The 18437-nt window shown below is 31.6% G+C and overlaps 1 protein-coding gene across 1 annotated transcript in view; it reads left to right on the top strand.

Annotated features, from left to right (window-relative positions):
• Positions 1-18437, top strand: part of Phb1 (prohibitin 1) — a 38946-nt gene that overhangs the window by 1254 nt on the left and 19255 nt on the right. Inside the window, exons 2-3 of the mRNA XM_035362519.2 lie at positions 9376-9469; positions 16890-17051. Coding sequence (XP_035218410.1) covers positions 9382-9469; positions 16890-17051 — 250 coding nt within the window. The 5' untranslated portion in view covers positions 9376-9381. The remainder of the gene's footprint in view (positions 1-9375; positions 9470-16889; positions 17052-18437) is intronic.

The following is an 18437-nucleotide window of genomic DNA, read 5'->3' as shown; positions in this document are numbered from 1 at the left end:
AACTTTTACCTCTAAATTATCTATTGTATTATAAACGTCACCAACGAATTCATACCGCAAAACATTACAAATACTTAGTGTCAAATATTTAAATTATTTCCATGCACGTTTACTTCAACTTAAACGTATACCAAATTCCTACAAACATAAAATTCACAAAATAACTATCATTTAATTAAAATATCGCTAAACCATGTACACGTCGACTTATTTTTACTTAAAAAAAATCCCAGAATTGCACAAAAATGGCATTGCGCACACTCTTCACTATATCCATGTACACTGCTTTTTTCTCATAAATTAGAAAAATTTCACGAAAATGCATGACAATTTTCTGAATCTTTAAACCCTGTAAAAAGAACATATATGAAAGTACCTGATCGCGAAAAAGTATATACCCTTTCCAAATATGAACATTTCCACGTATAAAATAAATAAAATATCGGCTGATCTTTACAATATGGTAACTGGTAGTTTGGCGACATTTTGGAGGCGATAAAGGTTACTACCTGGGACTTTGGTAATAATGTGAGCAGTACTCAGTTCCGATTACGCATTATTTTGTGTGAGGGAAATGAGAGATCATGTGATATGTCATGTGATATTAATGGACGAATTACGGTTCTTTAATCGGAAAAGGGGGGGAAATCGGGAAAAATCTGGAAATTTTGTATTTGCCTTTATTCTGTGTTGTGTGAAACAATGTTCGTTAATTTTTGGATCCTATGGCCCTAAATAAAGTGAATTCAAAATGGGTATTTAGTGGTATTGAAAGGCGTAGTAATAAGTGTTTCTTTAAGGTTGTGCGAGATAGAAGTAAAGATGTTTTATTAAGTTATTTATTTTACCTGGTACCTTGGTGTGAACTATAAGTATGATTTTAAAGATCCTGAAACAGAAATAAGAAAAGTTTATCGGACACGTAATCAAGATTCTGAAGAAGAATAGGTAAGTTAGTATTTTTAATTATTTGAGGATATTATTTTTATGCATTGTTCTAAATGTAAGGTGAAAGTAAAGTAATTTGCGTAAACGTGCATGGAAATAATTTAAATATTTGACACTAAGTATTTGTAACCATTTGTAGTGAACTAAAGGTATGAATTAGTTAGTGACGTTTGTAATATAATAGATAATGTAGAGGTAAAAGTTTTTGGATATTTTATTTATTTTATATGGGGAAATGTTCATATTTGGAAAACGTATGTACTTTTTCGCGATCAGGTAATTTCATATATGTTCTTTTTACCAGGTTTAAAGATTCAGAAAATTGTCATGCATTTTCGTGAAATTTTTCTAATTTATGAGAAAAAAGCAGTGTACATGGATATAGTGAAGAGTGTGCGCAATGCCATTTTTGTGCAATTCTGGGATGTTTTTTTAAGTAAAAATAAGTCGACGTGTACATGGTTTAGTGATATTTTAATTAAATAATTATTTTGTGAATTTTATGTTTGTAGGAATTTGGTATACGTTTAAGTTGAAGTAAACGTGCATGGAAATAATTTAAATATTTGATACTAAGTATTTGTAATGCTTGCGGTATGAATTCGTTGGTGACGTGTATAATATAATACATGATTTAGAGGTAAAAGTTTTTATATATTTTATTTATTTTATATGTGGAAATGTTCATATTTGGAAAAGGTATAAACTTTTTCGTGATCAGGTAATTTCATATATGTTCTTTTTACTGGGTTTAAAGATTCAGAAAATTGTCATGTATTTTCGTGAAATTTTTCTAATTTATGAGAAAAAAGCAGTGCACATGGATATAGTGAAGAGTGTGCGCAATGCCATTTTTGGGTAATTCTGGGATGTTTTTTTAAGTAAAAATAAGTCGGCGTGTACATGGTTTATGTGTATGTGTTATTTTGAAAAACACGTAAGAAGTATGGTATTGTGCACTTTTTCCCAATTTTGCAGTGAATATTTGTCATGATGAAGCAGTTTTGTTAGATAAAATTTCTAGCATATGTGTAATTCGGCTAGTAGATTGTTGGAAGAAGTGTTCAGTAGATAAAAAGAAAAGAAACATGTCTTTACTTTGTGAAGACAAAATGGCGGCGGGGAAAAAAAAATAGAGGGTTGCTGTAAGAGAGTTGGTCGGCAAATTTTTGCCAAAAAAACGCCAAGTTACCATAATGTAAAGATCAACCAAAATATCCAAAAACTTTTACCTCTACATTATGTATTACATTACAAATGTCACCAACTAATTCATACCGCAAACATTACAAATGGTTACAAATACTTAGTATCAAATATTTAAATTATTTCCATGCACGTTTACTTCCACTCTAACGTATACCAAATTCTACAAACATATAATTCACAAAAGAACTATCATTTAATTTAAAATATAATTAAGTTCAAAAACACTACTTAAAATATAAATAAGCACATACATTAAATTAATAAAAATTAGCTTACAATCCTAATTACTTTAAACTAAATCATTGCTAATAACAATTTTCCAATAATACCAAATTACTTTACTTCCACCTTACATTTAGAACAATGCATAAAAATAATATCCTCAAATAATTAAAAATACTAACTTACGTAATCTTCTTCAGAATCTTGCTTACATGGTGGATACACTTTTATTATTGATTCAATAAAATTATTGAACGATTTTTTCTCCGAATTTTTCCTCTACACTTCCTCCGCTAAATAAAAAGCAAAATTCTCTTTATCACAATATTGTTCCATGTTCCACTTTATGCCGCAATTAGCACGTAAGATTATGTGCTGTATTTTATCACAATGCCTCGGAATGGTGCTTTTTATAGCACTCCACGTGCCCTCTATTGTATTGGTATGTGCACCTGTTTCCGGATCTTTAAAATAATATTAGACAGCGCCATACAATCCGAAAATTATTCAACACTACTTCACACAACACACAATGAAGCTTAATACAAAATAATATACTGCCACAGATATTTTTCCAAATCCCCTCCTTTTTCCGATTAAAGAACTGTAATTCGTCCATTAATATCGCATGACATATATCACATGACTCATTTCCCTCACACAAAATAATGCGTAATCGGAACTGAGTACTGTTCACATTATTACCAAAGTCCTAGGTAGTAACCTTTATCGTCACCAAACTACCAGTTACCATATTCCAAAGATCAGTCGGATTCTGCAGTGGAAAGGACGCATGGAAAGATTTGCAAGGAATTTACTTACTGTATGAACTGTATTCGAAGTTTCTTAGAATGCAAAAAATATCCATTCAGATACCCAATTTTTTTTTTTTTTACAATATCAGATTTGCAATAAATTGACATCATGTACAACTTCAGCACTGAAATCTGAGAATGAGAAAGAAAAAAACAGCGGCACATGATGCCTTTAAGCAACCCACATTATGCTTCATGTGTGTAGAATGAGATTTCACCGGATATTATTAAAACTGCAGTATGCAGTTCACTACTACACTAAAACACCAACATTCCTATAGAAGGGATTCATAATCTGCAGTCACATTAGTGAAAATGTCTGAAGAAGTGGAAAGCTATCTGGGAGATGAATAAATACTTTTTGGCAACATCGTTGGCTGTTGCAGAATTACTTTTGGGGGGACATTTCATTGCCTCATCAGTGCTTTTTTTGGGGGGGGGCATTGCAGTAGGAATGGATGTTGATAAAGAAAAAGTACAAAAGAAAAATTGCAATATTTCTTATTTAGTTTATCAGTTGAAAATAAAGCTATATTATTTTCATGCATTTGGTAAAATTAGATAATATGATAAACATAAAATATACATAAGTACAAAATAAATTGTTTTAGCCAACTGGAATCCTGCACTGATGAATTTGCTAGTGTAGACTTGGTGTGGCAGTGCTCTGCCATCTTGATGGCATATATCTCGAATGTCACTGAGATGCCAGAGCTTAGGAGTCTCAGTTTTGAAATAGTATTTGGGTATTAGCTGGTACCCACTGATTAAATTTATAGTCTGCTACTACATTTTGGTAATCAGATACATTTTAGGTACAACTAGTTTCATTTTTTTTTTTTTTTTTTAAATTTCTGTAATACTGTTTTTTTAACACTCGTGTTCAAAATTGCATAAAATTATACTTCTGCATGGTTGTCTTTACCTATGAAGGCCATCATTTAAAATTGCCTTGGAGGAGAACTGAAATACTTTCCTCTTCTTTTTTTTTTTTTTTTTTTTTTTCCGGGGGGGGGGAGACTGTTTCTGTTTCATTTTTTAGTAAATATAGTAAAAATTAATACAAGGAAGGATAGTCAAAAACTTGATATTATGCTGATATACGTGTTTGCTGTAATTAGCCTAAAGTTGATGTTCAAAGTAAAATAGAAAAAGAAGTAATCCCTGTACTTTAGCAAAAAATAAAAGAGAGAGATTAACAAGGTCAAAAATATCATACATTTCTTATAGAATGTGGAACACTTTCCGGTGCTCCTAAATACTGGGAGAAATTAGAATTGACGTTAGTCATGTATCAGTGGGTGTTGGCTTTTTACACAAATACCTGGTATTTACAGGAGGTAAATGTGCTAATCACTTTCTTTAAAAAGGTCCTACGTAAAAGCATTTCTATTCAAGTGAAATGGCTCTCCACTTTGCTATAATCAAATAAACTATAGAAAGAACATTCAGATCCCACAAATTTTGTGGAAAAAATTCTTCTTTATATTAAAAAAGCTAAAATCTTTACACTTTGTCTTTAAAATCCTGAGCTAAAAATTGTTAAATATTTTAATTTAAAACTTTGAAGAATTAGATTTATCGATATCTACTAGAAGTATTCATTCAAAAGTGTATGATTGTTTCACAGGCCTGGATCAACTTATAAGTGTCACATTCTTAATTTTCTGGAAAGAATTTATCATTCCATATTAATATTAAGGGAAAATATTCTGCATTCCTCCTTCTACATTAAATTTTGAAAAGTGTAAGAAGTTTGGATTGTTATTTACTGTATATTCTATAGTATAATGTACACTTTTTATACAAAAAATAAGATCAAATTTTATGGTGCATGTTATATACTGGGTATACAACTGATAGATTTCCAAATAAGGAAAAGTTGATTCTACAAAATATAAAATCTCTATTTTGTAGACTCAACTTTAAGTGTAAATAAGCAGCATTGATAATGCTGCTTATTTACAAGAGTGTTTAAGAATTGACATGCTTTATGAACTTAAAAATTTTCATTGTCAGATAGCATGAAAAATTCTTCATATTCGTATTCCATTATATCTTCAGGCACATCATCGAATTCTGTTTCATCTTTATCATCACTGTAACTCTGATCCATAAATAAATAATCATCTTCCATTCGATCTAGTTTGTCAAATATACCTCATAATACTTGTGTTGATTTTAAATTCATTCTGTGCTTTTAGTATCCACTTGCATACTATTTCTAGACTGGCATGATGCATTGGACCTCCTTTGCAGGGCTGTGGAGTCGGTAGGGAAAATGCCGACTGCCTCGTATATATATATATATAATGTAAACATATACACATGGGTTACAGTTTATTTTTTTAATATAAAAGAAGTAATAGATGTCACAGGGGAAAAAATTGATGGCATAGCAAATTATTTATATTAATTAGCATTTATTATGAAATGGGAAAACTGGCATTAGTTATTTCTAAGAAACAGTATAGCTTCGACAAGAACTTATCAATTGGTTCTTCAAAATCTTTCTTTTGGAAGCCTTTGCGAAACTTTTTTTTTTCCTCATAGAACTGCTTTTTCCCGTGCCATAAATTGACTACACCTACTTAAAGTTGCTTTATCCCTCAAGCATTTCTTCCACACAGTATTGTTCCCCTTATAATTTGTCATTTCAGTATACCGTTATTAGAAAGTCTGGAAAAAATCTTTAAATAAGTACAAGGCTAAATTAGCTAATGCTAAGCTTGAGCCGTGGAGAAATTTTTTCTCAACTATTACTGTTCACAATGTCTGGAAATCTATATATAAGTATGGGGTTAAGACCAATTTTGCGAAAAGGATTGAGATTTCGGGAATTAAACTCCCAGATGGCAGTGTTACTTCGAGTTTGAGTGATACAATTGTTGCTATAATGACAAAGAATTTCCCAAGAGATAATGCGCGTGATGATAGAAATTCTCATAGAACTATGCTCACTGAGTCTGATGGACCTATATTTCTTTTATGGACTGTCCGTTCTCTACTTCAGAAGTTAACAGTGTTATTAAAAATCTCAAGAAGAACAAATCACCTGGGCTTGACTCTCTTTCTAATGAAATTGTACAGCACTTTCATGCGGTGGATAGCACATTTCTACGCAGACTTTTTCAACCTTTGTTTACAATTAGCAGTTTTTCCAGCACAATGGAAGAGAGCTCAGGTTGTTTTGATTCCTAAAACTTTAGATACAAGAACCCCTTATCTTGATAATATTAGATGCATTAGTCTTTTGCCTACTTTGTGAAAATGTCTTGAAACTCTCTTCATTAACGGAATAAATTGATATTTGAGACAAAAATGCTTTTATAATGATTCTCAGTTCGGATTTACTCCTCGGAAGTCCGCTGAAGACGCCACTATTCGCCTTTGTAATATCTTGCAGTGTGCAAAGAAAATGAAGTATACTACACTTCTTATTTTCCTGGATTTCAAAGGAGCTTTTGATAATGCTTGGTGGCCATCTATCTTAAAAATTTTAAAAGATGCTGGTATACCACATAATATCTATAATCTTCTTAAAAGCTTCTTGAACGAGAGGACTGCTGAGCTTCAGCTTGGGAACGAAGCTAAGGTTTATTCTCTAGAAAAAGGCTGTCCTCAAGGTTCTGTATCCGGACCTACTCTTTGTAACATAATCATAAATGATCTTTTAAGTCATCTCAACGGTTGTTTAAAAATTGCGTTTGCAGACGACTTACTATTAATTTTCCAAGGAAGGATTTTTGAATAACATTCTTTTGAGAGCACAAGAAGTTCTAGATTTTGTCTCCAGTTGGGCGATTTCTCATAAACTCACTTTCAATCCTTCAAAAAGTAAAGCTATGCTTGTTCCCAGTACATTTGATGAAAAACATATTGCTTCTTTGATGCTTGATAATTCTCCGTTGGAATTTGTAGAAAATGTTAAATATCTTGATGTCATTTTTGACCAAAAATTAACATGGAAAAAGCACATTGAATTCCTTTCTGCTAAATGTGAAAAAATTACTAATGGCTTTCACTGAATTGCCAAAAATACTTTTGGAGTACTACGATGTTAAGAAACTCATGTATAAGCAGTGTATTGTACCTTTCATTTCGTACGGCTGTCGTGCTTGAGGACATGTTCTTGCCAAGAAGGTTAACAAAAGAAATTTAAGAAAGATTCAACGGAGAATTCTTCTTCGTATTATTAGTGGTTATAGAACCTTAAGCTATGAGGCTACTTTTGTTCTTGCAGGAGTTCCGCCTATTGATTTTGAAATTGCATATAAGAGTAATATTTTTGAGTCATTGGCAACTCGTGCTTCGGAAGACTGTATTAATGGAATTGTTCCCTTCACTGATCTTCCTCATCCCGCTTCTTTAGAACCCATAAATTTCTGCGATTATAAAGAGACTGCTGAAATAAGTTTTCATATGGTTTTCTTTACAGATGGCAGCAAGATGAACAAGGTTGGCCTTGCATTTGTTCTTTTTGAAGGCCATTCCGAGATTTGTTTTCTTAAACACCGTATACGGAATGAATGTACAGTTTTTCAAGCAGAACTTCTGTGCATTTATCTTGCCGTCAAATGGATCCAGGATCATAGGACAACATCCTCAAAGTACCTTATTTGTTCTGATTCTCTTTCTTCTCTTCAACTTTTGAACAGTATTACCAGCTGCGATAAATTAGTTATCGAAACCCTAGTTGTTAGTTCACTTAGAATTAGAGGTATTGATATCTGCTTTGCTTATGTGCATGCTCATCATGGTTTCTACGGAAATGAAAAAGCTGATTTCTTAGCTAAAGATGCCTTAAATTTACCCATTGATATCAACATTAGCATTCCAAAGAGTTATTGGAAGTCCTTTCATTATAAAAAGCTTTTAGCTATGTGGAATGAGGAATACATTTCATCTTGTAATGCTGAAGTCACCAAAAAGTTCCTTCCTTCTATTTACCATAGACTGAATTCCGAGTCTTTCCTCTCGTTAAATTTTAATTAAGTGTCTCAGTTTTTATCTGGTCACGGTAAATTTGCAAGTTATCTGTTTCGTTTTAATCTACGATCAAACAATTTATGTGAATGTTCAAAAAGAGTTCCTCAGGATGTGGAACATTTGATTTTCTCGTGCCCAACATTTGATGGCTCTAGATTATGCTTACAGAACGATTTGAAAATGTTCGGAGTGATTTGGCCAGTGAACTTATCTGTTTTCGTGAAGTCCAGACTGCTGTTCTCTGCTTTTGTTCGCTTTATTTATGCATGTAATTTTTAATGTTTATTTATACATGTAACCTTTAATGTTCTAGTTAACTTACTTCTGTAAGCCCCGTGTTGTACATATGTGGTGCACGGGGAGTCTGTATGTTCTTGTATGTTGACTTCAGAAGGTGAGAACATCATGCATGGATCTTTCAGGTTCCTTCGTAAAGAAATGAGGCTATGTTATATATCAAATGTATCTAAAAATTTTAAAATGTTGTATAAAATTACAGGTGTGTATTATATATACAACGGTGCACCTTATACACTTTGGCATCTACCGCTGGTTTCACTGTCATTTACCCACTTTCCATAAATACTCACAGCAAGTTATAAGCAACCTATCAGTTGTGCAGTTTGGGTGATACTCGTTCCAAGTCTTCGGGCCATTTCAATCTGCCCTCTATCAAATTTGCTTAGATCAGCAGCCTTTCCAAACACTCACAAAAGTAAGTGCAAGAATGATTCCTTATGTTCTCTAGCAACAGTTAAATACCATTCCTACTTAATCACATGTCCTCCACGTCATCCAGAGAATTTCATTGAAAAATGTAGGGATGGTCATAATTTTTTGGCTCGCCAGTCTATATTGTATTCATTATATATAAAATAGTTATTCTCTTCATGAAGCTTTATGTATTGTTAGCCACCATATAGTTAGGTTTCATGTTTGGCATTTAGATGTGCTGCATTAACAGAAAAGTAGATTTTTCCAATTTGATGCATGAGAGATTTGGATTTGAAAAAAATTTAGTTTGTCCCACTTCTGAAATAAATCAAATGAAAGTGGGAGAATATTCATAATATTTTGTTTTCATCTTATTTTGCTTGACTTAATTTTGTTTTCAGTCACATAAATTTTTAAATATTTAGATTTTACTATAGGTATATTATTTAACTTTAATATGTATTGTTTTATTGCCTAGTGATTAATGGCTGCACAATTATTTAATAATATTGGAAGGTTAGGCCTTGGTCTTGCCATTGCTGGAGGTGTAGTGAATTCCGCATTATATACAGGTAAAAGTTAGCCTATCATTTCATTCTTTTTCATTTCAGTAATATAAAATGCATTTATACTATTGTAATTAGTGCTGTTATGTTGACAATATTTAATATTGTTTTTTCATAAGCAGCACAGCATCTGAAAGGCTCTGGTGTCTAGTTTGAAATTTATCATATATTGTTTTTATACATGTCATGAAATGTTATCTGAAATTTTCAGTTTTAAACAGCTGTTTAAAGCATTTGGTGCAGCATTTTGACACCTCGAAGCTGCTGTTGCTAATGAGAAAATTTGATTATAATTTTATAGATAATATGTATGCATTATATTAATCATACTTGCTTCTTTATTTAATCACATTACGTTTTAAAAATCCTTGATGAATTAAATCCATTGAATGTATGCAGCTTAATTGCAGGATTATACTACAGTCAAAAGTCGTTAATCTGGACTCTTCAGGACTTCGGCAATTCCGGTTTATAGATCATCAGTTTAAATCTGGTAAGATGGCATGCAGAAATTTAAAATTAAAAATATGAAACCATAATTTGTGAAATAAAAAACAATTATGATCTAAAGGGTATCAAAATTTACAAAAATAAAAAGCTTAATATTTATTTGTTTACTTTATTAAACATTTCTTTCAATGTAAGTTGTTTAAGCTGCTTCGTTATATGTGATAATACTTTCTCTTTGATTCTATAAACAGACATAATTTCTTGTTCAGTTACAAAGTTCCGCTGTTCAAGTCCTATAATTGCTGTGTTGAGAATACCGACTAATTGGTCAATTGAAATTTTTTCATTTTCAATAACCTCTGTGTCACTTTCTTCACTATCGGAAGCAAATTATAATGACGAGGAATTTAATTTAAATCATATCAAAGACGGAATACATTGAGATGAAATACTACATTTGGTAAGGAATTATAAGCCAAATAAAATGAAAACATCTGCCCTGAAGATAAGGATAGTGCTGACAGATCAACTTCCAATCCATTTCGCCCCGCGGCGTTCCCCCTCCCGCGAAAAGAAGGATACGCCTTTATCCATTTTTTGCAGCAATTCCACTTTTTGTTTAATGGACTTCAAAACATACTTTTGCTTTGTAGATCCTTTACATATTAGTAAATATATATCGGAAATTCTATTTGACATAATCGAAAGTTCAAGCTTACTTTTATGAAATTGCTCTAACGGTCTGCAAAAAATAATAAGCCGGATCCAATTCGAAGATTAAGGAACAACGCAATCTGCAACATTAACTGAATTAGGTAATTTTAGCTTAGCTTATACCGTCTGTTATACATTAAATGTGCATGTGTAAGCATTTTATGCGCATGCGCACACGCATATTCAGCCGTAAAGGTCTTACGTGCATGCGTCAATGCGACACATACGCAGAAAGTTCTTAGCTTTAAGTTCCGGATTATGGGTGTTCGAATTAACGACTTTTGACTGTAATAAGATTAATACTATTTTGAGAATATAACTTATGTAACTGTAAAAGGCTGTTTTATCTTTAGAGAATTTTTAAATACATAAATTGCTTATCTATGAAAAGTGTAATTTAAATTTTCTGAGAACGCAATAAGTACTTTCCATTTTGCCGGCGCAGGCGATAAAGTCGCCAAAAGTGGTACAACATATGCCATACAGAATATCCTCGCTGGTAACCTTTTATGCCTCATTTTCAAAATAAATCCAGCCATTTCTTATCAGATTGGTTGTTTCTTTCAATACTGGCATACAATTACATAAAATTTTTACCAGGTAGTTCAATTTTATGCCCTGTGGTCAATAATGGTTATTAAGTCAATTAGGATACAAACACACCACTCACCCGAAGGCAAAAATATAGAAAGGGCAAAGTCAAGGGTTAAATTCATCAATTCTAATGCAAATGCCATAGCGAAGCAGGATTATACTACACTCAAAAGGACTGCGTTTTTTGCACTGCGGTTTTACATAATTTCTGAGGAAGCTATTCATACGAATTGAAATAATTCTTGCATTTAAACTTGTATTCCTTATTAAGATTTAACTTGAAATTAATGTAGAGAATTACTAAAAGAATTAGATTTTTGTAGCATGGCTTATGCGTGATGAAATCACTTGGGGTCACGTGATATGAACCGGCGAATCAAGATGTTGTACCATGAAAGCATATTAAATTCTTAAATTAATGTCTTTTTACAAAATTTTAAATGATATTAAAATGTTTGTGCCTTCAAAATAAAACATTCTTAGAACTAACATTTGTTAACAATTTTTTATGTGTACTGTGTGTTGTTGCCAATAAAGTCTACTTAGTGAGATTTGAGATGGCAAAACGGAAAAGTACCACACAATATAATTGAGATATTTACTTATGATACTTTGAAATATGAATTCAGGGTACTTGCATATTATCTGATCGGTCATGAAAGATGGCTACCATCGAATCAGGAAAGTTGGCGGAGATCCTATCGAAGTTGTGCCAGATGTTTCTGGAGAATTCTGAAGGAACAGAATATATTTATTTTATAAACAACCAGTTCAAGCTGTTTAACTTTTTTGTGTTTCTGAAAAAGACTCATCGATTTCTACTACAGTACAAAGTCCGAAATCCGGACCTCAAAACCACCAAAACGGTTTTTCTCATAGGCTTAATGCATGCATATTTGATTCCCCCCTTCATGCATAATAAAACATCTGGAGAGTCCTGATTCTTAATTTTACTTCGACACTAAATAAAATACCTTGTAATTAAAGAAACAATCATTTTAGCGTAAATTTGTACAATCAGTAATTTGGCTCGGTTGCTGTGTATCTATCTGCTTTGGCACGCATCTCAAATTGAAGCATTCCACATAGATACCGTCTTTTTCTGAAAAAAAGACATCCTCCGAAAATAAGCCCTATCGTGATTTTCGGAACTTTTTGTAAAATAAGACATGCTCCGAAAATAAGCCCTATCGTGATTTTTGGAACATTTTGTAAAATAAGACATCCCCCGAAAATAATCCCTAGTTAAAATAATGTGACAAAAAGAATTCGTTAAAAAATGCTGTTGATTTATTAAGTATAAGTAATAATATGTTTAGCTTTCCTAATACTCGTATTTCAGAGAAATGTTGGAAACAAAATATTTCGAGAAATTAATTGTTTACCTCTACAGTTCGTTTCAAATTAATTATTGGAATTTATCTTAACCAGTTCATCGTTTGCCCCGAGAGAGATATGTTCACAGGAAAGGCATCGTCATCCGTTAGCGTTGGCAGACTCTTGTCGGGGTGAAATTTGGGCTGAACCGTAACCCCCCAGACACATACAACGCAGCGCCGATAGTTATATCGCAGGACATGAGAAATTCGGACCAATGATTCAACGGGAAATGGATTTGGAAGAAAATCAGAATTTTATTTGTGACAATGTTCCAGAAGAAGATGACATGACTGTAATTGAATAAATTTAAATTTCTGTATTCTGTGTAAAATAAGTATTAAATAAAAATATATAAATATACTTTTATTTTTGCACTCCCCCCAAAATAAGCCCCAACGCGTATTTTGGACCAAAAAAGAAAGTAAGACAGTGTCTTATTTTCGGAAAAAGACGGTACATCATTGATCTGATGCCAACCTGGTGAATCATTCTTTATTATACTTTCCTTTCATCACCGCATGTTTATCAAAATATGACAGCTTGAGTAATGACTCATGTAGCGATGCCTAAACATTTTTTTATTATAATAGTAATTGAATAATAAAGGAGTATGGTAACCTTTTATGTTGACATTACGCTTGGCAATGATTACAGATTTAAATTAAATGTTGTAAAAAATGGTGACGAGGAAAATTTTACCAAATATTTCTTTCCATATGCTAAAAATAGATTTTTTTGATGATACTCATAGACCCAAAGATTACATTCAGGGCTATTTGAATTAAGAATAACTGATTTGTTATTCACATAAACCCAGAACCAGTGCCAGAGCTCGTATGAGCGCAACGAGTTGCAGAATATGGATCCCCAGAGACTGTATTAGGCGGCAAGATGTCTGGCGCCAGCCCTCAATAAGGCTTGAGTATATATGGGAATTTATTTAGTCAGAATTCTGATAAGCCTTAAGCATGTGCAAGAAATAGACATAAGTATAATAAATAACTAATACAATTAAGGCTTAATTGTCTCAGTATGCAATAGAAGTAAGATAAAATTTAACAGAACAACTTGTACTTAGTTGCCAAGCACATGATGCTTAGCCAAATATGTATAGTGAAGTATAGTTAAATTTGATGATGATAGCCGCAAATTTTAAAGGTTTTCAAATATCGCAAAACAAAGGTGAAATTTTCCAATTAATGGATTTTGTAAAGAAATGTGGAGAAGCAGTTATAAATGAAGATGATATAAAAGAAGTTTTTCATTGTGATGGCAATGCTTCTCAATCATCAGTCAATTAATGAATGGCAAAATCTGTAATATGGTTCTAGATCCAGAAAATACCACTACCTATAGTGAAGAAAGTGACAGAGAAGTTACTGAAAACAAGCAAATTTCGATTGACAAATTTGTCGCAATTCTCGAAACAGCAGTTACAGGACTTAAAATGTAACTAAACAAGATTATGTCAATCTACAGAGTGAACGAGAAAGTATTAGCACGAAAAACGAAGCAACTTAAATAACTTACATTGAAAGAAATGTTTAAAAAGGTAAACAAATAAATAAAGCTCCTTTTTTTCTTTTCTTTTTTTTTTTTTTTTTTTTTTTGTGTGTGTGTGTATTTTGATACCCTTTAGATCACAAATTACAGTTTCATATTTTTAATTTTATAATTTCTGTATGCTATCTTATTAGATTTAAACTTATGATCTAAAACTTTATACTGTATTTTATTAGTCTGTCCAATTTTATTAAAAGCTCTGTCTGCTGTGACTATACATTTTTTGTATTTGAATTATTTCATTATTATATTTATTCACTGGATATGATTGACTGCTATGTCGACCATGTTCAGCTGACCAATATTGTATCCATTAATCCATGCCTCTCTCTTTTTTTTTAATGGTGGGATTCCATTCTTTTTAAATCCACAGTGTGTTATTCTATAGAAGTATGTACCATATTTGTATATCTGCATGCAAATTGATCAGAATTTTGAACTTTAATCTGAAAAATTTGGTCGTATATTCCAGAATGATTCAAAAGTATATTTCAGTAAATTTTCAACCTGTTATAATGCAATTTATATAGAAATGCATAAAATGAGGAAAAGCAGATATTGGAAAAATTTTGATATGCAAATATTTTATCACCCCAGGTGATAATATATAAAGATGAAGTTGTATTTTTAATATGGATAAGTAGATGCTGCTGGATAGCAGTATACAAAATTTCACATAATCGATTCTTTGGAGGAAAAAACAGTGATTTAAGTTCGAACTGCTATTGAACTTGCACAGGAACTAAATATTATTAACTTATAGGAAAATAAGCTGCTGTGAAAGCATTATGTTGAACTGACATTTCATATGGGATTATTAGAAAAGTATCAAGAATAAGTCTTCTTATTTTACTAATGTATATATGTGGTTTTAACTTGTCAGCATAGAATATTTTATTTTGTTTTCAACTTCTTTGATAAGTGATGGCAGTATACAATTAAGCATTGTCATAACTTAATTCTGATTCTGGAAAGAAAAATTATAAATTTTTCAGAAAATTTAAGAATGTAATGACCGGTTATCAGATGTTTTTTAGATTGTTCATTTCACTCTGTATGGCTGTGTAAAAATGTACCTGTAGAATGTAAGTAACAGAAGACGGTGCTTACGTATCATCCCATCAACTGTAAAAGTTGGCTATCATCAAACCATAAAAGTCAATCAAGTGAAAAATTCAGTGAAAGTGTATCAAGTGATTCACTGAAAAATGTACTAATGATTTTTGTGGAATTCTGAAAGAACTGATGCCTCTTTATCTAATAAGTAATCATTATTGAAACTGCTTCATTAAAGGGCTTTCTTCAGTTTCTACTATTTTTTATGCCCTTCAATTTTGCCAGAAACTTTGGAATACTAAGAATACAGACTTCTTGTAGGTACTTTTCCTAATCTGTTATTGTTTTGTCAGCCATCTTCAACTGACCATATCATGGCCATTAATACACACTTTTTTAATGGTAGGCTTCTATAACTTTGATAATTTTGATTTCTATAACTTTGATTTGCAGGTCCTAAATTTCAATTTTTTTTATCCCAAAATATAAGGGGGGGAAAATACAGTAATAATAGTTAATTTACAACCTTGATCATAAAAACAAAATGCGACTTACTGAAAATCAATTAGGGTTACCCCAAATGACAGCATAGCTATTATGAATATGTTTTTATGGCATGCTTATTTATAACTGACGCTGAATCACATTGTTTGGGCACAAAATTATCAGGGCATCAACAGGATAATGCTTAAGTACACAGAAAACCCATGATTTATTCAGAAATGTTATTAACTCATCCAAAATCTGTAGTTTAGATTTGCATCTTTTGTGATATGATCATTTTAGAAAATTTATGGGGCTGATTAGGACACTGGCATTTACAGAAGAGTAATAGGCTGACTATTATGAAACAGCATTGTTCTTTAACTGGATTCAACTATTTAATCATGAAAAAGTGCACCAGGGCTATCTGCCAAAGAGAACGGATGCTGTTATTACAGACTTCCTAAGAACTGTTGGTATTCATATTACTCATGAGGAAAACTGCAAAAACTACCATGCTGCCAGCCAACCTGTATACCAAGATTTGAATCCAGATCAAACTACCAGTGTTTAGTGGTTTGTCTGCTCAGTCATTTGTGGACTGTTAGCTTGGAAGAAAAAGAACTAGCTGAAGTCATGCACAAAAATCTTCTAGTATCTTTAATAATGTTTAAAGATTATCCAGTGGTATATATCAGGAACTGGTAGAACTGCTAAGAAGGGAAGAAACTGGTAATTTGAAATCGTTCTGTGATATTTTCATCAAATCTGAAAATTAATGAACTGTGAAAGTTTTGAAAACTATCTTTTATATCACTCTGTGTTGTTTAAAATTAAAGAAAAATGTACATTTTAATTTATGATAAAAGTACAACTACATAATTATGCTTAAAAACTATTGAAATATCCAATTAAACAAATATCAAATAATAAAGCTAATTGTTGTTACTATGAAAAACAGTATATAAAAATTAAATGTTTGCTTATAAAAGTATATATTAAATATCCACATGATAGTGTAGGAATTTTGAGGTAAACTGAGAATTGTGGTTGATGCAAAAGACAGACATCTTTATGAAGTAAAATTGTCATCCTACTCTCATCTTTTTTTCCCTCCTCCTAATTTATGTCTGTATGATTTTTTTACCCCCTCCAGTTGAATAAAAATATTTTCATTTATTTACAGTTGATGGTGGACATAGAGCAGTTATTTTTGACAGATTTGCTGGAGTTAAACCTAATGTAATTGGTGAAGGAACACATTTTCTTATTCCATGGGTTCAGAGACCTATTATTTTTGATGTGCGTTCTAGGCCAAGAAACATTCCAGTCATAACTGGCAGCAAGGGTAAGTCATTTCTTTATTTGAAAATACTCTTTTCAAATTAATTGAAATCTGCAAGTCATCATTATTATGCAACGCAGAAGTGAACATGTGCCTGTACATATGCCAAGATGTTTGAAAAAGAAATCTATATTTCATTTTTTAAATATTTGTCATAGATATGTACTTCCAATTCTGAAGTTTTTCTATATATTATAGAAAATTTTATGGGGCTGGGTTCCAAGACTAAATGGGAGGGTTATGGAAATATAAAAGTTAACTTTTTATATAGTCTCTATATAGCAAAAAATTTTAATTGATAAAACATGCAGTATGCTGTAATAAATGAAATACAAAAGGTTCCATATCTTTAATCCCAGAATTTGCAAAGCTATTTAAAGACAAATTTACTAACTTGGATTACTTTTCAATGGCTGTTACTAAACAGAATTTGAGATACTTCACCTAACTTTCGAGAATTGTGACTGGTGTTGGTAATTAATAATTCTGTATTCAGCAAAATGCAATTTATTGAAATTTATAAATGTTCCTTGAAACTATTCGTTATGGATATCTTTACAAATTATATGTAAAATGCTATGAAAAGTTTTGTGTGTAAATATTAAAGAACAATTAATATTATACTGTACAGAATTTTTTTCTCTGTGAGTCTGTTTAAAAAGTTTTTCCCTCTATCCAAAAATATGATATACATCTGAAAAAACTTAAGATTAATTAAACATATAAAAAGAATGGTACTATTCAGTTTTGAGGGCCGTAAAAAATCGCCGAACTATTGTTGATGCCAGTGCTGCTAAAAATAATAGCGGCAACCCTAACGCAAGAAAGGAAGTATAATACTAAATAATTATCTAAAATTGATGTTTTAATTTAGGTGAAATGTTAATTTCATATAGTACTTTTTTATTATTATAATTTATATAAAAAAGGCTAAACATGACTGAATGGAAGCATAAGCGTAAATAACTATTTCAGATCATTTTTATAATTTATATAAAAATTGCTAAACATAACTGAATGGATGCCTGCATCGCTATTTTGCTACCGAGTTATCGCTAAAGCATAATTTCATCTCGGTTGTTCAAACATAATTTTCTATAATGAATGATGCCTTTTCTATGAAAAAATTCTCGGTAAAGTGCAGAATCGCCCACTTATTTGTTTGCTGCTTTTTACAAGGGTAAAAGCAAATGGATTTTTGTCAATTTTCTTTTACTTTTTAAGTGAAAATAGGTCGTTATGTACATGGATGCTGAGTATGTGCAATTCTTAAAAACGCGTCAAGCGGTGGGTGATTCTGCACTTTACTCAAAATTCTATTGCAGACTTTTCGTCACGGGCAATTCCCAAATTGTTAAATACATAGGATATCAAAAACAGTATTTAAAA

The sequence above is a fragment of the Stegodyphus dumicola genome, chromosome 6 (genome assembly GCF_044657685.1).
Source record: "Stegodyphus dumicola isolate Sdum_Otavi_A_Nest chromosome 6, ASM4465768v1".
In the NCBI taxonomy this organism is placed as follows: domain Eukaryota; kingdom Metazoa; phylum Arthropoda; class Arachnida; order Araneae; family Eresidae; genus Stegodyphus; species Stegodyphus dumicola.
This window is presented reverse-complemented; position numbering and strand designations above follow the sequence as displayed.